The sequence below is a fragment of the Empidonax traillii genome, unplaced genomic scaffold (genome assembly GCF_003031625.1).
Source record: "Empidonax traillii isolate 1590-97213 ecotype Southwest subspecies unplaced genomic scaffold, ASM303162v1 scaffold788:size291989, whole genome shotgun sequence".
NCBI lineage: Eukaryota > Metazoa > Chordata > Aves > Passeriformes > Tyrannidae > Empidonax > Empidonax traillii.
This window is the reverse complement of record NW_020955981.1, coordinates 212,717-232,763: the sequence shown is the minus strand read 5'-3', so window position 1 is coordinate 232,763 and position 20,047 is coordinate 212,717. Positions and strand designations below refer to the sequence as shown.

Sequence of the window (20,047 nt, the reverse complement as noted above, 5' to 3'; positions counted from 1 at the left end):
CATACTGATAACTTCCCAATCAAGGTTTTATTTGAAGCAAGTACCCTTTATTTCCCTTCTTTATTATTCATCTGCATAAGCTGGGAGTCAACTTACATCAGAGATACTTGGCAGTGTGAGTAGCAGAAGCCAGCTGTTAGTCTGTCCTCCTGAGGACTCTGTGCTTAACAGAGTAACCCAAGAGACCATGAGCAGCATCCTCTCTGTGCTGCTTCCAGATCCTCTCTGCTGAGTAGCTCCCAGCAGCCAAATCACCGTCATATTAAGTTGAAAGACTGTCAGCAGGCAGCCAAATAAGTGTGGTGAGTCATGGGGGCTTTGTTCAGTGCTCCAAAATGGACCTGGTAAAGGACCAGGATGGGAATAAAAATGAGCTGGAGGGGATGAAGAGTGAAAGTCAATTAATAAAATATCCACAGAACAACCAGAGAATGAGAGGGTGGGAGAAGAAGGAGAATCAGTGAATTTTATCCAGATGTGTTTGAAGAGTGTTTGCAATAAAAAGGGAATATTTTAGGATTAATACAGCAAAACATGACTAGGAGCAATTGGCAGAGGTTGAGCAGAGAGAATAAAGACAGGTGGGTGACAGGAAAAAAATTCCTACCAGTACAGTCTCTTGGATTCATCTCATCTCAGTAAAAGGATAAAAGTACTGTTGCTTGGCTTTCTTTATTTTCTGATAAGAAAAGAATTAAAAACCACTCTGGAAGAAATCCCTCTGTTGTGCTCTGTAGTCCCTGGAATATGTGACCTGTAAAATCTGCACTTAGCTGGTTGTGCTTACCACTCATTGTAAACCCTGTAGTCAGTAAAAGTGGGGTGCACCGGGGGTGAAAAACAGCTTACAAGCCGCTGAGCCCAAGACTTGAGCACGGAACCTATGTTTGCTGATCATCTGGTCTAAGGGACAGAACAAGAGCACCCTCATTTTGGTAGGAAGTTACTCTGTAAAAGGAAAATGTCCCAGGCAATAGCAGTAAAACAATCTCATCTCCTGTGCTCTCTCTTGGTCCAGAGTGATGCAGTTCTCTGTGCTACTCAAAAAAAACCAAGAGAAGCTTGAGATGGTGTGTTTTTTTTTCTTCCTCTGAGTTTCAGGGATGGACTCCAGCTCCAAAAACCCTAAAGGCTGAAGAAAGCAGTGGGTTTTGAGAGGGTAACCCCAGCATGACAACCTCTATTGCAGCAACCTCAGCATCATTCCCTGACCCTTAGGGCAATGGGCAAAGCTTGTCCATGGCCATGTTTTTAACTTCCTCAGCCTCCAAAACATAGTGAATGTTGCATCAGGATTGGCTTTTAGGAAAGTTTCCCTGCCTGGGATTGGTGCAAGTTAAAAGCTTCTCTGAGACCATTCTAATTATCTAAGTTTACAATGCAATGAACTCTTTATCTTTGTGCTCTTTAATTTAACAAACTGCGCATAGTGTATTAACACTTTTCCCCCCAGAATATATGTTTGGGGAAAATAAAAGGGTTTGTCAGAGAAAAACACTAGAAGTCCATATTTTAAGAAAGAACACTTTTATCTTGAACCTTTTGTGGCTCTGTCCTGAACAGCCTCACCCATCAACTTGCAGGGAAATGTGAATCCATCTCCAAGCTTGCGCTGCTGTAACAAAACCCTTCTTTGCAAAGTCCAGTTGAAAGTTAAACTAATGTGTCACGTAAGCACCCTTTAAAGAGGGGTTTTATGTCTTTTAAAAACATAATTGGAGCTTATAAAAGTCTTTATAAATTTATATGTGGGAAAGTTATTGAGTAGTCTGAAGCACAGCTTATGCTATGGCACAGCACAGCATGGCTGCAGGCAAGATACGGCTGCTCCAAATGCCACCGCCACCCATATTATCATGAAACTATGAATCTCTATTAATATTAAAACAAATTTTCATTAAAAAATTGTCATAACATGATTAAGTGACTTTCAAAGTTTCTTCACATTATGCATAATTTTTACAAGAGGAGAGCATTAGAATAATCTGCAGCCAGGCAGCACCTTGCGGCAAAGGGGACTCCAAACACTCGGCACACCAGGAGGAAGTTTTCCTCTTGGTCCCTTGTCATTTGCTTTCCATTTCTTGCTGTGGAAACCTGAGACTTTCTCAGCACCAGTCTTGTAATTCAAGTTTTTTATTGCTCCCCCCTTCTCTAGGCTGCTGTGAAGGAAAAGATTAACTTTCTGCTTTACAGCCTAAATTCTTACTGGTCTAACGGCCTCTCCTGTCGTGTGTGCGTTGAGTTGATGCAAACCAGCCACTGCTGATGGGTTGGTGAGCAAGGAATGGTGTACCCCCTACCTCTGTGGCTTTGGGTCTTGAAGAGACTTCAAATGGCTACTGCAGGTTTGCTTTTCCTTTGGTATTTACTTGCTGTGGCGCCTTCAGATGAATATCCATCCACCTGCTGTGAAATACCCTGAAAACCACCCTTCTTCTCTCAATATGCACATGCTCATTTGTTCTCTATTCTTATTTTATTTCAAAATCAGGCCATGGTGGTTACTCAAAGATCTGGTTATTTCCAAAAAGACCCATGCATGAAAAAACATCACTGCTGGTAAAAGTTCATAATGCAAGGCAGATTTGAATCATGAGCTTGGTATCTCAGCAAAGATACACACACTTACTCAAAACAGCTGCAAATTCTTAGCTCTTGGCAATTAAAATAAACTGAACTGGTTTGGGGCCCAACATTAAACCTGTAAAGTGTTTGGTATGGTCATAATTTGGAATTAGCCTCCCTTTGGCCAGCAATAAATCTGGACTGTTGATATAAACATTTGGTGTCCCATTTGAAGTTCAATGCTGTATTGTTTTCCTGTTTTTGAAGAGGGATAAACATAATGGATTATTACACAAGCAGAAAGCATTTAGAGCTAAACACGGAGCCTGCCTTCATACACACAGATATGGACCCTTAGGATAAATAAGTTAATGGTAAACACAAACAGGAGAGTTAATATTTGTTCTACTCCATGTCATTGATTGGTTTAACAAATCCTTTGTGGCTCATCTCTGTCGAGCAGTTCTGCACAATGCACTTGAGCTAAATTACATAACAGTTTATACAGTCACAACTGGTAAATTGTGGCTCAGACTGTAAAGCCCTATCCAGTAATCTTGCCATATTTCTAAAGCAAATTGCTCCTTAATTGAAACCTGCTTCGATATAAAAATACAGCCTTTTCAGTGAGTCATCCTTTTTTTTTTTCCCCTTACAGTTTGTAAAGGCTTCCAGCAGTTTAAAGCGAGGGTTAATTTTGCATTAAGACCATTGCCTCCTAGTTTCTTTCAAATAAAGCCAGGGGAAGTTCAGAGGAAGGCTCTTTCCTCTGATAATGAAGCTCTCCATGTTAATGATGCATGCAGGCTCCCTCGGATCCTCTGAATTAGAAATACTCGTGTGCCAGCGCTACTCTGCTTCATTAGCATTAAAGAGAGGTAGATTGGTGGCTATTTAGGGCGCAGGGAAATCGCTGGCTATTTAGGGCAAATGGAAATGGTGCTAACTGTGGCTGGTAATTCCATTAGTAGGGTATTTCCATTTTGGTGTCTGTTTGGCATGCAGGTGACAAAACAAGCACCCTGACATCTTTTCCAGGGGAGTGGTTTTCCGGGGGTAAAGTTTTCCATGTTCCCCAAGTTTTTGTTTTGGTGTTCTGAGCAGTCTCTCAGGGGTAGGGTAAGGGTTTTTAGGTGGCAACACCTCGAGCAAGGTATGCAAAAGACAAGGACCCAGCATTCCGGGGCAAGAAAACCCTAGAGATTTCAGGCCATAAAATATCTCCCGCTGCCTTTCCTTCCTGAGTCAGGAACAAACTTCCAGGTGAAGGTCAGGGAAGCCAGACTATCAGGGTATGATACCATGTAAAATTTTCTTACTCAGAAAGGCTTTCTGGCATAAAAAAATGGCATTTTCAAATTAAAAGTTCTCTCTGTCTCTATCCTAAAGAGTGAAAAAAATTAAGTTGGGAGTGTCTGAAGCAGTCAAAAGTGTGTTCTAGCTTTGGAATCTAAGGAGAGAAGACAAGATCCGGAGGATTCCCTGTCCTGTCTCTGCCTGACTGAACACAGTGACTTCAGTGAAGTGTTCAAAAAACATGTGACTGTGGCACCTGGGGACATGGTTTAGTGATGGGCTTGACAGTGCTTGGTTAATTGTTGGACTTGATGAACTCAGAGGTCTTTTCCAACCTAAATGGTTCTATGATTCTGTGCCTTGTCTGTTAAAAGTAGGCACACAGGGAAAGAAGTTTTTCATTTAACTGTAACCATCTAGAAGTCAGCTGTCTGGTTTAAGGTATTTATTTAGGGTCTTCTCAGTATTGGTCTCCAGCATAACTGGATTCACAGTTAATTCATTAGCTTGTGAATTCACATTCCTGTTCATTACCCAGCGAATCCACGTGGCTAGTGTGGTATCCTAACTTTCAGTCAGGTGTCTTGCATCCCTTTGCATTGAATCCAAGCAGGATTGTCCCTTCCAGGCTTTCTTCTCTGTCTTTACTTTTCTTGGTAGTACTGGGGAGGGACCCCTGATAAACGTGATTCCAACTGTCTCATCGTCTCCAGCAATGAAAAGTAAAATGAGTAAAGTGCAAGACCATGTGGATTTATGTTGCAGAGAGGGTGTCTCTGAGTCTCTGTCACTTGCTGTGGTGTTGGGCACCTCTGTAACACAATAAAGGCAATTTCTGATGTGCGGGAGAGTTTAATGTCTCTCCACATTACGTGTGTTGTGCTTCTGCTGCTGGAAATGTTTTCCTGAATACCTGTGCAGGTGCTGATAACTGTGGCAATAATGTGCTTGTTGTCATTTACTTGCTTAATTAGCAGCCTAATATCCTGGTCCAGTTAATGCCTATAAGAGGAGGTTTATTAGTAGTACAAAAGCTGTTTAAGCCTTATAAACTCCTTCCAGCCAGTTTCATTGGTCTGCCAATATCTTCTGGTTGAGTGATTCTTTGCTGATTCACGCTTCTCTTTGCCATTGCTGCTTCTCAGCTGAATGTTTCTGGGTAACCAGAAAGCCTTTTGCCAAAGTGACAGACATTAGAATACCAATTAAAAACAAACAAACAAACAAACAAACAAACACAATATTCCCAGAACTGTTTAAAAAAAAAAAAAAAAAAAAAGAAAGAAAAAGTAACTGCAAGATGACTGCTATTGTAATATTATATTGTCTCCAAAGCACTAAGGGAAAAAAAAAACCCAGTCAAAACCTGCAAAAACAGGCAGGCAAATTGCAGAATGACATGAGTTTTAGTAATGTCTGCCCTGGGTAAGTAAGCCCTATCCAGTCTGGAAGGTTGGGAAATAGTCTGAGATGTGTAGTTGTAGGGTAATACTCTGAAAATTGAGAAATAGCATTTTAGGTATGCTTAAGAGAGGAGATTTTTCAAGCTTAGTGTCAGCTCAAATGCCAAAGCTGAGAAGAGTTTCTGGAGGCCTTAAAACAAAAGGGCTCATGGCCACTCCTGATATAATTACTACTGTTGATGTGTTCAGTGAGGGTATTTTTCTCTGACTAGATTTGACAGAATTTAGGAGTGCAAAGTCCTAGCGGAAAAGGGTTTGAGTTCTCCTTTGGATGCTCAGAAGAACTGCTGCACCATAACCCCATCCAGTTTGTGATGACTTTCGTAGTCTGTGGCAGCCCCAGCCTCGTACTGCAGACAAAGAGCAGATTGTTGAATTACACAGGAGTTTTGCACCTTCAGCCTCCATTGTAAGTTTTGACCACTCAAATGTGAGTGAGGAATCACAGCATGGTTTGGGTTGGAAGGGATCTTAAAGACCATCTAATCTAACACCCTTTCTGTGGGCAGGGACACCTTCCACTAGAACCCCACTTCAGAACCCCACTCAGCCTGGGGTAGGGCTAATTTAGAGAACTCTGTCAAATGCCATGAATATTCTAAAAGTTGAACTGGAGACCCAAGAACCTGATGTATGGGGAAATACTTTGGCAGTGTAGGACTTTGTACCCTTACTGCTGTCATTGCTCTGCTTTGCTCCTCTCTGCCTTTATTCCTCTAACCTGTGTCTCTCTTTTTCTCTTTCTTTTTTTTTTACAGGACTTGAAGCAGAGATTATTTCTTATGATATTTGTAAAGAACTATAAAAATAAAGCCACATTCTGAGACAGATCCAGCATAAGTACTTAATTCAAATAAAAATAGAACTGTAAAGGCTGGCTGCAAAATGAGAGAATTCAGTCTAAAAACATATTTTTTTATTTTTTTTTTGTTTGTCTTCTGCAGAAAAGAGGCTCCAGACATTCCCTATAATTTAACTGTGACTGATAGCAGGAATAAGACAACCACAGTCAATTATGTCCCTGATACTTTATCAAACCTGTATGGTTGGGTGGTTCTCCTTTTGGATAAAGAGACCTACACATTGACATTTGACAACCCTTTGGCCAGCAAACAGCTCCAGGTAAAACCAGAATGTTTTATAATTTCAGAATTGTATCTGGAAGAGATAACCATGCTTTCATATTTTCAGGTGTGCAGATAGAATTAAAAAATGGTTAAATGCACTGAGAAAATCTCTATTAATTTAGATAAGATGACCTAGTCCTTGAAGCTCTCAGTATTAAATTGGAGCAGGAAGATCACAGAATCATTGAATGGTTGGGTTGGAAGGGACTTTAAAGACCATCTAGTTCCAGCTCTCCTTCCACAGGCAGGGATACCTTCCACTAGACAAGTTGCTCCAAGCCCTGTCCAACCTGGCCTTGAACACTTAATGATTCAGTATTCAAGGCCAGGTTGGCCTGAACAGTTCAGGGAGAAAGTTCAGTGTGGTGCTTAGGAATCACGGAGACTTTTACTGCATTAACACATGCTGAAGTATGGTTTTCACAAGACATTGTTCCTCTGCACCAGGGGAGTCGATTTTCTCTGCATTTACCACCATCTTCTGCTTAATTTTACATCGCTCTTCTTGTTTCCAGCACATGTGTTGCAAAAGAATATGTTGCCTGTGAGGAGAACCATCCTCTTTACTCCTCTATACTGCACTCCATGGAGCTTTAATCACAGACTCGTGTGTGTTTATTTTGGTTCCTTCCTCTCTAGTATTCTGTGACATTTAGCAGCTTCAAGACTGGGAATTACTTGCTGGTGGAACACAAGGACCTTCCTGCCCATCTCGAGGTCGTGGTGTCCTGTGGGACAAGGACTGGAGAGCCACTCCAATCCCTGCCTTCGTATGGGCAACACAGGAGCTGTGATTGGTATCTTGACAGCAGGCAGGGGAAGTTGACCTATCTGGGTAAGTGCAATTCAAGGATTGCAATGCCCCTTTTTATTCAAGAATGGTCACAGAGCTGATGCTTTTTTAATTTAAACTCCAGATATACCCAAGGCCATCTTTCAACGGCCTTTCAATAGGTGAGAGTTCCTCCAAAGTGTGAATCAAATAGATGAATGCACATCAGGTCCATCCCTAACTGATCAGTCTGATGCCTGATCTATCAACAGAAGGAATGTATCATAAATAGTGGGTGATGCGACATCAGTTGCATTGGAATTGGTTTTTTTGGAGAGGTAAAGACATTAAATTCCACTAAGGACCTCTGATGTCAGCTTGGTTCCTATGTCACATGTATCATTAATTCATGGGTAATCTAGATAAGATGAGCCCACTGAAGTCAATGGGATTATTGGGAAAGAATTTTTTTCTAGGACTGGAAAATTCCAAAGACTTCTCGACCTTTGCATGTGAATACTTTGAGTTTGTATGCTACATCATGAAGACTGGCGGTCCTTTTTAAAAAAATAAATTCAGATATTTTACTGATACTCATTCAAGTTTCATTTATTCTTTTAAATTTTGGAGATTTTCCACAATTTCCATTCTCAGGCACATAATTTCATAAGGGTCTAAGCTCTATATGTCAAAAGCAAGGTAGTGATTTTTGCTTTTATTAGTAATAGTAGAACCCTAGAACCCAGAATCACAAAAATATTTTGGTGTCTTTGAGAAGCAGAGCTTTTTCTTCATGACTGTTACACAGGGAAAGTAAAGATGATGACTTTTACAGTAAGAAAACTTTTTACTCATCTAATCCATTAGAATTTCCCTTGATTTGCACTAATGAGATGGCACGTAAATGGCTTTCTCATGTAGGATCTCTTTAAGAATGAACAACTAGAACAACCATTGGGACAGTGGAGAAGAAAACACAGCTGGAATGAGAGCAGGCAAACCCCTGAGTCTGGTCTGGGAATAGTGAAAATCATCCTGTATGCATTGCTGGAGAAATGGGAAGCCCATACCTTAATCTCAGTCTGAAAATCACACTTCCTGCATCCACCTGTGGTCCTGCAGCCAACTGCCATTGCACAGCTCGTGTCCATGCAGCTTAATATTTTAGCTCTCAAAACAGGCTGGATACATTCAGGCTTCAAGCTGGGAAAGTTCCCTGTCCTGTGCTAACTCCAAAATTATACTGGTCACCATCTGGGAGTCTGGGCCGAAGCTGTGCAAGGAACTTGGCCAGCAATATAACCATGTAGATTATTGGGGTCCAGGTCCTAGTTCTGTGTCCTGGCCTTGTTTAGATATACTACAGTATAGATACTATAAACTCAGCTGTTGAGTCTAAGCCTTGCCCAAGATCACGACAAGTATCTACTGAAAGCACAAAAAAGTTTTATTATTTCACTTTACCTACTGTGTAAATTTGTTCTTCCAAATATAAAAGTTGACTGCTTCTCAGTCTGCATATCCTGAGTTGTACTGTCAGAGCAGCATGAGAAAACTCAGAAGATGGTGTCTTCTGATGTTATCTTGGTCTCTGCTGATGAAAATAGAGGAGATAACAGTCTTGGGAAGACTGAGATGTGTCATTCTTGCATCACCAATATTTTATGGTCCTTCTCTCACCTTTCTTTCCTCTTGATTTTTATTATGTGAAGAGCTTGTTGTTGTTTCTCATTTTAATAGAGAAACAATCATCCAAGGTACACGAGGGGAAATTTATGAAAACACCTAACATGTATAATTCACGCTGTGAACATTTTCAGTGAGGACTTTCATAGGAGTGAGATCAATAATTCAGTGTCAGGTACCTCATCTCTGTGCTGTTGGTGTAGGGTGAAAGTCTGAAACAAAGTGAGCAGATTCCCAGCCCTGGTGTGCCATTTCATTTCCCTCCCAGTCTCCACCGTGCAGGCTGAGATGGTGAGGATAATCAGCCAGTAGAGAGCAGACTCATGGCATGCGGTGGACTTTCCATCACTCAGGGCCCTTAGATGATGCTTGGCCATCTTTTCAGAGAATACATTCTAGCTCTTAGAGAAGCTATTAGGAACCTCATGAGGAGAGATTCACGCTCTGTAGGAGGTCAGAGAAGGTTGCCACAATAGTCCCTTCTGGCCTTAAGAAACCCACCAGTCCACCCACCGACCCAGAGAGGACAAGGCTTGAAGGTCTGGCCTTCACACCATCTTCCTACCTAACTCTGTTATGCAGGGTTTTGTTTTATTTTTTTTTGTGGTGTTTTTAAATATTTTATTTACATTTAGCTATATGAAATAATTAGCCAACTAATTAATCCCGTTTACAAGCTTTGTCGGATTCTTCAGCTGTCAGTCAAGCCCGAGCCCCGGGCCGGCGTAGAGTCTTAGCTCCCTCCTTCATCAGCCTTGGTCTCCATGGCTACAGGCTGCATCTGCTGACACCCCACTCTCTATTTACTGCTTAATTAAGAATTTCACGCTCAGCCCTTATCTGCTGCTAAGAACAAGAACACACTGTTAAGAAACTCCAAATTTAGGCTGCTGCACAAGGAAAGCCTTTCTTGTTGTCCTGCCTGCGTGGAGCCTCTTTAACTACCCTCTTGGCAACCGCGCTGCCACCCTTCAATCAAAAATCATTAAATGGGGCAGAGATAATGAGCATGTAGCATATCAAAAGGAGGATGTTTGCTCGGGCTAAGGAGGAAAAGCTGTAAGGGCCTATAAGCAGCCGCCACTTCAAAGGGAGAAGGGGCTGATAAAGAGTCATTTGTTCCTGTTTGACTTATGTAAAAGGTCTGGTATGTCGGAGTCCCGTCTAGCAGACGCGGGTCCCCCCTCTCCGCGCTCGTGTGTCAGCGGTCGGGCAGCTGGGCGCAAACAGCATCAGCCCAAGCATATAATCACTTGACTCCGCGCCCACAATGGGCACTTGTAGGGGGTGGCCGAGGGACAATGGGAAGACAATTATTGCAGCTGCTCGGGAGGGCCATAATTCTTCCTGCCCCAAGTCGCCGGCTCTCGCAGGGCGGAGGGGAGCGCTCCAGCCTATTAGTCATCCCCCGACTTTTGGAAGCTCCTCGCCGTGCCGGTGGGGTTTCGACAGCTGCTGGTGTTACCACCTCTTTGCAATAATTGTACATTCTGGCAGGGGTCAACTTACTTTTGACCCGCCGCTTTTGTGCCTGTCAGAGAGCCTTTTAGGGCAAACTGTGGGGAAGTGGCAGGGGTGCATTACATCCAAAATTAACGTCGGTAAATACGGATCAGATGCCGGCTCATTCACAAGCAGGCTCCTGAATTCACACAGCCTTTTACTCAGGCCTGCATGGGGAGAAAAGGAGGGAGAAGGGGAGGGAAAACCCCGTGACTGAGAAGATATTGTTATTTAAACGAAGCGGGCAGCTGAGTGAAGCCACCTTGGCCAGCAGTTCTCCTTGGGCTCAGGCTTTCTCCATGCCCTCTTCCATCCGAAATTGCCTGGCGTCATGCAAGTGTTTGTTTATCTTTGGGGGAGGAAAAAAAGGTCTGTCTAACACAAAAGGCAAGAAAATAGACCGTATGGAGGGGATTAAGGGAGTTAAGTTGCACGATGCTTGGAGTTTTGCAAATTAGGCTTGGGCACGGGAGAATGCAGAGGGTGCTGAATGGGGAGAGATAATTGTAATGGAGAATGTTTCTGTTATGTGGGTAATGATCCTATTAACAAAGGAATCACTGCTACCTACGCACTTGAAACTCTGTTAACCAGCCCATAAGTCCCTTTGAAAATCGTCTCTTTGGACCATTTTAAAGGATTTTGGTATTGAAGGGCAGATAACTCCATGTGCCTGCTGGATGCTGGGTGAAGGGGAGACAAGGGAGCTTGAGGGATCTTATGCCAGTCATTTCTACATCATCAGCTTTGCTTTGTCATGATTCAGCCTTCATAGCAACACCCTGATTTTCTCTGGGTCACCCACTGCCTTAAGAGAAACCTTCCTCAAAGGTCACTGGTGGGCCCTGGAATTGTGTGTGACTCTCCAAAACACTGATGGGTTGTGGCTCAACCATGTTTAGGGAGAGTGAAACGTTATGTGACTGTGCTGCATCAAAAAGAAAACACTTACTGTAACAAGAGTGGTGGAAAGGAACATCACACTGGGACATCTGGGATATTTTTAGGAGAAATATCCTGTGTAAATTGCAATAGTAACATTATGAGCTTTTTAAGTCTGTTACAAATTTCAGCATATGGTGCCACAGTGTGGTACTGCTCCTTGGTTAAGGTCTCTGGGCAATACTGGCACTTGCAAAAAAACAGAGAGATGTTGATTGTCTCTTGTTCGCTTTTGAAATGTTTAAACCATTTTCTTTTGGAATGAAACAAAGAGTTGGCTTCCTGCATGCCCAGATTTCTCTTGGCTTTTTCTACTTTTTCTAAAATTGAAGGGCTGGACACAAACATTATTGAAAACACCACTGAAAGGATTATCAAACTTTTTATTTACCCCAAATACATTTGTCAGTAGACACAACTTTTATGGAGATGGGTCATCCTGCTGACTGCTCAAGTAACTCATGTGTGAGTTGTTAAGAGGGCCTGAGGCTCAACCTCATATTACTGCTGTGTCAGAAGCAGGTTTATAGTTTCCATAGTTCTTAAAAAAAATAATTTGATTATACTTATTGTCTCTTCTAAAGATTCCTAAAGAATGATCTCACTTCCATTAGATTCTGTGAGTTCCTGTATTTTCTTTGTATAGGAGGAAAAACAGACCCATAAGAATGTTTGTCTCTGATATGAAAATACAGAAAATAAATAAACACAGATATATTCTGAAGCCTTATTGCTTGGGGGGTAAAGGAGAATCCAAGGTTAAAGACCTAAAGAATTGAGTTAATTCTTTACAGAGGACTTGTTGTGCAGGGATGGATCTTTTCTTCCAGCCAGATAAAACTCACCCCATATCAGTTTTCTCAAGGGCCAGTTGACCAGATGTGGGTTGCTCAGTGGCCTCCATGGAATGAAATGTCAGTTCTTGGCATAGAGGTGCCCTTTGAAGTCATAGAATCATTTAGGTTCAAAAAGACCTCCAAGATCATCAAGTCCAACCTGTGACTGACCCCCACCTTGTCAACCAGACCAGAGCACTGAGTGCCATCTCCAGTCAGTCCTTGGACACCTCCGGGGATGGGGACTCCACCACCTCCTGGGCAGCCCTTTCCAGTGGTTGACAAGTCTGTCAGTGAAAAAAATTCTTCCTGATATCCACCCTGAACCTCCCCTGGTGCAGAGGCCATTTCCTCTTGTCTTGTTGCAAATTGCTTGGGAGAAGAGGCCAAGCCCTGCCTGGCTACAGCCTCCTTCCAGGTAGTTGTAGAAGCAATAAGGCCTCCCTGAGACCCCTTTCCTCCAGACTAAACCCCCCCATCTCCCTCATTTGCTCAATTTTTCAATAGACACATAGAGAAAAAACAACCTTCTCCTGGTGGGTGAGATCCTGTCCTTGTGGCGTGGAAGCAGAGAGACCAGAGAATGTAGCAGTTAAAGAAATAAGATGATGAAATGCCCTTATAATCCTGTCAGGGATGGTTTTTCGACTATGTGATGTCTGCAGGAGGAATTTCACACCTTCACCTCTGCCTCTGCAAATATTAATCTGTTGTAAGCAAGAATCTGTGTCCACTAGCCCAAGTGTATATGTGTCTATATATACATATATGGATATGTACATACATATTATGTATATATATAATGTTTTTTAACATCTCTTCTCACTTCAGTGTCCCCATTATACTATATTTCTGGGTATTTCCTGTAGCAGATCCTCACAAAGGATGACAAAACACCCTCTCCCAGGTTCTCCAGCTTCTAGAGGTGTGTCTCACTGTGTGGTTGATTGTGCTGTCTAAAAAGTTTTGATTTCCCAGTGATGGATGTTAGCCCAATTGATGTTAAATAGCATGGAGCTGCTTGTTATTTGTAAGTCAGGCTATTGGAGCCATTTATCCTCGTTTCAGCCCTTCCTAATATCCACAGGCGAAATTCCGAGTCACTGCAAAGCTGATAAAAGACTGAGTTGCTCCTCCTTCATGTTCACTCAAGGAGCCCTGAACCAGGAGAAAGTTACCAGGACTATCATCCAGAAGGCCTATATTTATGATTCACAGCCCAAACATCCAGGAGGAGCTGTAATAAGGCAGAAAATTGATGAGCCTTATAAAGGTTTTATACAACTAAACCCTGGAGCCTTATAACTGCATTTTGAGAAGAGTCACCTTAATTCAATGTTTACTAATGATGTCCTTCATCTGTATTGCCTGTATCTCTTCCTGTCCTGTAAAACCCAGTGATAAGGGACTCAGGAGCAAAACAAAACAACCAGAAGGACTATGCCACTGTAGTCTTGATTAATCCCAATGCCTTTATCTTTTCTGATCAGTTTTAAGGAGTATTTGTGGGAAATGGCAACAAAACACGACTGATTTACAACCATTGTACTTTGCACCCTGTCAATATAAATAATTGTTACAAGTTACAAGGCTGAGGAGAATTCTGTGGAATATTCTGGCCCCAATTGCTGCACTCATGGAGGGTATAAATGACGTAAAATGGTTTGAATTTTTATGCCTTCTAGTGGGATGACACTTCCAACATGAGAAGTTTTTATTGTTACCCTGACTCTGGATAGGACTGAGTTAAGTCTTAATGGTTCTTTTTTTTCTTCACTATGTAAGGGGATTGAACCCCTTTACGAGGTCTGTACACCATATTGATCATATTTTATGTCTCCTCAGGATTTAATTAAAACGGCTTTTCTCTGAACAATACAAACATCCTTAATTAGATGATTTCACTCTAACGCCTGCAAAAGTAAGAAAAAACCAACCAAACAAACAAACAACAAGCCTGACAAAATATATTTAGCCAAAAAAGGACAGTGTCAGGTCTTGGTTCTCTCACTTTCCCTAAGGCTGATGCATCAGCTTTGACTCCTGGTTTGCCTTGTGTAAGTGAGAAGAAAGACCAGCATAACCATAAAAGTGCAGAGAGATCTATTGTCTGAAAGCCACGTGAGCTGTGCCAAAGGGTCTAAATTAGTCTTCGTGTCATTCTTTCTCCTCAAAGGTTCACCTTGTGGCCACTCAAGACATGATGGACACGATGGTGTTCGTTGTGAGCTCTGTGTGATGATTTGGGGCAGATTGGCTTGACTGATGTATGGATCAGATCCCAGCTACCTTTGGGAGAGAAGGTGTCACTGAAGAACAGGGCTGAGGCACCTGATTACTAATTAATCAGACATGAGAAAAACCTCATGGAATCAGTTTCTATTTAATTATGGAAGCCTCATTTGGCATAGGAGCATATGCTGCTAACTCAATCGAGTGCTTTCAACTGACATCAAATAGTAATTATCAGAAAGAATCAAGTTTTTTGATTATTCATACTAATTTATTGAACACTTAAAATTAATGAACCTCAGTTATTTTAAATTTGCTCAGTTGCACTGGGAGACAAGGAGGGAGGTAGGGAAGGATGGGTTTCGCAATTTAAAAGTGCAGAGACTTGTTTAAAGATAAAATAAGTAAATTACAATATGGCATGAAATCCCCTCGGTGGGTTGATACACATGCAGGAAAGTTCCTGGCATGTTCTGGAACTGAGGGAAGTTCTGACAATGGCTTCATTGATACGATTCTTCTACCTCCCCCCCAAAAAAATCCTTCAATAACATTTTAGGGTCACCATAAGGGGTTGGGCAGAGGACAGGAGATTTATTTGTTTGTCAGAGTGTTTCTATTTTAACCTATGGTTGTTCCAGTCTGGTGACTGAAAGGAAGTGCCTTTATATGCCACTGGAGATGAAGAGGAGGTAGGATTTGAGCTAGGTCTGAAGCAGCTTTCTCCTGCTCCTCTTTGATTTGCATTATTCTGGCCCTTCTCCTGCTGACAATACTTGGGCACAAAGGTTACAACTGTGATAATTGCTTCTAACCCCTTTTCACAGCAGAGAACACAGGGTCCCTGTCTCCAGCCTATAAAGTCTGACTAATTAAAGCATCTCTTTCAGATACCAGATTTTGGGGGTAAAAAAAAAAAAAAAAAAAAAAAAAAAAAATAAAAATAAAAACCTGACTACAAAACAAAAGCTATAATTCGCTTCTTGAGCCAGTTAATACATTATGCATTCAGTGGTGTGATACTGCCTGTGTTGGTGGAACTGCTGTGGATTTATAGTGGGATAAATGAGATTCCAGTTCCAGCCTAGAATTTCTGATTGTTGAATGTTTTCTTTTAGCTGTTTCTAATGAGTTGTCTTGAGACCCTCCATATCTGTAAATTAAAATGTGTTTGTTTAATCCTTTCTCAAAGCACAAAAGAAAAAAAAAAGGCACAAAAAATGCTCAGAAAACATGTGTAGTTGCTCTTAAAAATTTTTTTTGTAAGAAATGAATAATGATGCCAGGAATTCATGTGTAGCAATTTATTTGATATGACTTTTTGTGTCTGTTCATTTGTAAATCCCTAAAATTCTCTGTCTTCAGTCACAGGGGCTGACTTAATTCAGGTCACACTGAAAGAGAAGAAAAGAGTGTCTTTTCCTACCCCAGGTGGGTGACAGTCTGTGTCAGGAAGGTTTGGTGTGGGAGTCACACCACTTCTTTTTTTTATGGCTTTTTCAGGAATAAATTGCTGTTTTTCACTTCAATATTTTGCACATCTATCAACCCAAGAGAGGTTCTTGGTATTCATTTGAGCATTTCATTGAGCCATATCTACCATTGCTCAAGATAAATGTGTGATTCCACAGTATAAAAGACTATAAACTTTTACTAAGAAATACCATGGCAGATCAGAAAGGTCATGGAGAATGTAAGACTAGAGTATTTTAGTACTTCATAATCTGACATTGCTTCAGAGTTTCATGTTGAATCAGACAGAAATATATACCAGAGACAAGGGAAACTTCCAAATTTTTATATTAATTGCATAGCTGCCTTGCTATGTATCATGTGCATTTAGGGTAATTTTTGCAGACTATTTCCCCCAGAACAAACAAGGGATGGAAAGACAGACCCAGCCTCAAGGAGCACCACAAAGATTTAATTTCTCTGTGTTTCCCCGTGTTGGCAATGGATGTTTTTCTACTCCACAATGTTACTAAGCTAGGTGTAGCCCCCAGTACTTAGGCATGTACTTGCTCCTCTGTTTTGAATACCCAATTAAGACATCCTCAAGGAAGAAAAAAAATGCCAGAATTCCCTTTACAGTGGTAGGGCAGAAGTAGGTGCTTGTAGAGGCCTCCAGAGGGAGGCCCTGCCTGCGTTAGTTTAGGACTTACTAAACTTAGCATGCAAGATTTCCCCTTGAAGACTTTCCTTCGTCTCTTGATGGCAGAACAAACTTAGGGGCAATCGGTTTACGAAGCCTGGCTTGTTAGCTCTTTAAAACACAAGTGCATGCCAAGCACCTGCCTTTTGCAAACTCAGTTTATTCCAATATTTTCCTCAGGCTCAGGAGTTTCCTTTTGGATTCAACTGAAAAAGAAATCTTTTGGGAATGAGCAGGAGTTGCCATGTCTTGGTCAAGCTTCTTCTCCAAGGCAGGTCTTAGTCACCCCTTGGAATGGGAAGACTCCTGCTTTTCTGAGTGCTAACAAGCTTGTAAGAGTTGATCACTCATTTTTAAAAATCTTTCATACTTTGGGAACTTGTGGAAATTTCCATACCCCAGGAATTCAATCAAGCAGCTTTCTTTGAGCATGGAAGATAACAAAGAGCAGTTAATGTTGCTTCATCAGTGACGGGAGGATGATAATGTCACAGATGCTCGACTATCAAAGAAGTGGTAATTCTTCCAGCTAATGAAAATTATAATTCTGTATTTGTATTTTCTGCTTTGTAGATCCTGCTGGTGCAGTCCTGAAGTGGTCACACCCAGAGACATGGAATGACGTGGGAAAAGGCTGGGGTGGATCCAACTGCAGCATTCCAGGCCCTGGGGAAGATGTCATCATCCTGCCTAGTACGTAAGGAAGGAAAGGTCTTCAATTCCTGTAAAGGGGCTGGGCTCTTTACTTTCCTCTACATTAGGAAGTATATTTGTGTTGCAACATGGGCTCCTTGGCCCTACTGTGCATTCAAGTGCGTGCAGGACCCCACACTTGCTCCTTGTCACATGGAAATCTTGACTACAGTACAGGAATGTAAGTTTTGGAAGAGAGTAATACTTCTTTTCCATTTATATACACACAAACACACACACACACTGTCATTCAAGCTGAAACATGTTCATGAACCTTATTTGAGGAGCAGAGAATTTGCAAGGCCCAAAACCATCAAGTCACAAGGAGCTTAATCTCTTGACCCACCTCTCTGTGTTTTGTGCAGGGATCATATTTTACAGTTCCACAGTGGTACAACCTTCCATTTTATTTTCCTCTTACAATTCCCACTATCAGTGATAATCTCTCAAACCATTTCCCATGGATGCCTCCAGGACATTTTAGCTCATGTCTGTATTTCAACCTGTATTTCAACTTGAGCTACGTGTGGATCCCAGCTCAGCTTACAACATTACCTCATGAAAACTGAATTCTGGTGAATATATAAGGCAATTTGCAATGAAATCTGGAGTAAAAACTGGTGATAACCATTTTATATAAGAGCTGACCCTGCTCTGATGAGGAAGCTGGGCTAGACAAGGTCCTGAAGCCTGTTCCAGACATAATGATTCTATGATTCTATGAATATGGTATGGTATGTACCTGACATGTTCTAGGACCTGGTGCTGGCTCCTCCTCATTAGTTTGAAACCAGGTAAGTCACTCTACCTGCCACAGCACCACTTCTGGAAATGGGGATAACACTGCTCCATGTCTACTCCTCTCCCCCTCTTTTTGGCTCGTGGCCTTTGTGGAAGGCAGTGTTTGGTTTGGTATTTTTCTGTGGAACCTCGTTCGTGGTTAAGGCTTCTCTGACCTATGTCATTAAAAATAACAGATATGTATATTTTCAGGTTACATTAAGAATTATGATCAGCCTTCAATGAATATTTAGTTTAATCTTTGATTTTCTGGTAAATATGAAAAAAAAAAAAACAAAACAAAACACCAAACCCCCTATATTCTTTTTGAAATAGCACTTTTTTACACTTATGGGGGGAAGTCAAATTGAACCGGAGTGGATAATTTATATTTTGTGGTTAAATCCATTTTTCCTATTAAAAAAAAAAAAAACACAATGTTTTTTTTTTTTTCCAAGGTCTACCATCTGACTGGATATAATACATAACTGTGGTTATGTACTAGTTCAATGATAGCATTATATCGAGCTCCAGGGCTCAAGGCACTTGCTTACAGCATGATACCTTGTGCTACTTGAAGCACTCCAGGAGCATCCTGGCTAAGCCATCAGACAGCTCAGTTCCTGCTCCATTCTTACCACTGTCATATTTGACCCCTTATGAAGCACTAAAGAGTAGGACATTTCACATATGCTTTGCTCCCTTTTGGGTCCTCTTGCCATGGATGGATTTTGGCACACGTATTTTGGCATATTTTGTCCTTCCTACTCTCCAAGAGCAAAGCCAGAGACTACACCAGAACATCTGTCTCAGCTTCTTGTGTATGACGTTATATCCAGTTTACCGATATCAGCCTATGATTGTCAAAAGCCAAGGAACATTTCAATCTTCAAAACCATGTGTCAGGTGCAGATATGAACAGACACAAAGGTAAATCACAATTCAAGTAGAAGCAGGGAATAAAAATCGAATAAATAATTAGGTTTGGCCAAGATTTTGGAGTTCTGTTGTTTAGGTCAGATCAGGAGAGAGGGAGCTGGACGCTGAAGTTGTGATGGTCCTTTGGTGCATTGCAAACTCACCTGTGAATAAAACTCCTCTGTGTTTCCTGCAAAGTTGAGGCACAGGAGCACATCCAGAAAAGGGCAACAGAGAAAAGCAAAAGGGTCTGGAGCACAAGAAGTGGCTGAGGGAGCTGGGGGGGCTCAGCCTGGAGAAAAGGAGTCTCAGGGGCACCTTCTCACTCTCTGCAACTCCCTGACAGGAGGTGGAGCCAGGTGGGGGGCTGTCTCTTCTCCAGAGGAGTGAGAAATGGGACAAGGGGAAGCAGTCTCGAAGTTGCACCAGGGGAGGTTTAGATTAGGAACAATTTCTTCACTGAAAAATTGTCCAGTCCCTGAACAGCTGCCCAGGGCAGTGGTGGAGTCACCATCACTAGGGAGATTTAAAAGATGTATAGATGTGGCACTTGAGGACATGGGTCAGTTGTGGGTTTGGCTGTTCTGGGTTAACAATTGAACTTGGTGATCTTGGAGGCCTTTTCCAACCTAAACAATTCCATGATTCTATAATCCTTTCAATAAAATACTTATTTTAGCTGCCCTGTGATGCTGACCATGGCCTTTGTCACGTACCACAAGGCCCTTCACGACTAAGCCATGCCTGGAGCATTGCTCATTTCTGCCCCCAGCCCAGCCCAACTGATCTAGTTCTAGGACTGGAGACAACACTGCTGCATCAGCACGGCAGTGCACCAGAACTAATTAGCTCTCCTGAGAGACAAAGCTCGTTAGCTCGGGCCTGGCACTGTGCAGTGTGACCCTACAGCTTTCGGGGTCAAAAGTAATGTCCTATGAATTTAGAGTGGTGCTGGTTTGGTCAGTTTAACTGGGGCATGTCTGTGCTGTGAGGTGAGGTACAGGGATTCTCCCTAACATACTGGTGGCTACTGGTTAAGCGGCAGCAGGGTAAGGATTGGGCTATTAAATATAATCTGG

At 41.9% G+C, this 20,047-nt stretch overlaps 1 protein-coding gene across 1 annotated transcript in view; it reads left to right on the top strand.

Annotated features, from left to right (window-relative positions):
* Positions 1-20,047, top strand: part of PKHD1 (PKHD1, fibrocystin/polyductin) — a gene marked incomplete at its 5' end in the record, with an annotated part of 169,925 nt that overhangs the window by 53,384 nt on the left and 96,494 nt on the right. Inside the window, 4 exons of the mRNA XM_027901487.1 lie at positions 6,272-6,449; positions 7,094-7,289; positions 15,791-15,856; positions 17,151-17,270. Coding sequence (XP_027757288.1) covers positions 6,272-6,449; positions 7,094-7,289; positions 15,791-15,856; positions 17,151-17,270 — 560 coding nt within the window. The remainder of the gene's footprint in view (positions 1-6,271; positions 6,450-7,093; positions 7,290-15,790; positions 15,857-17,150; positions 17,271-20,047) is intronic.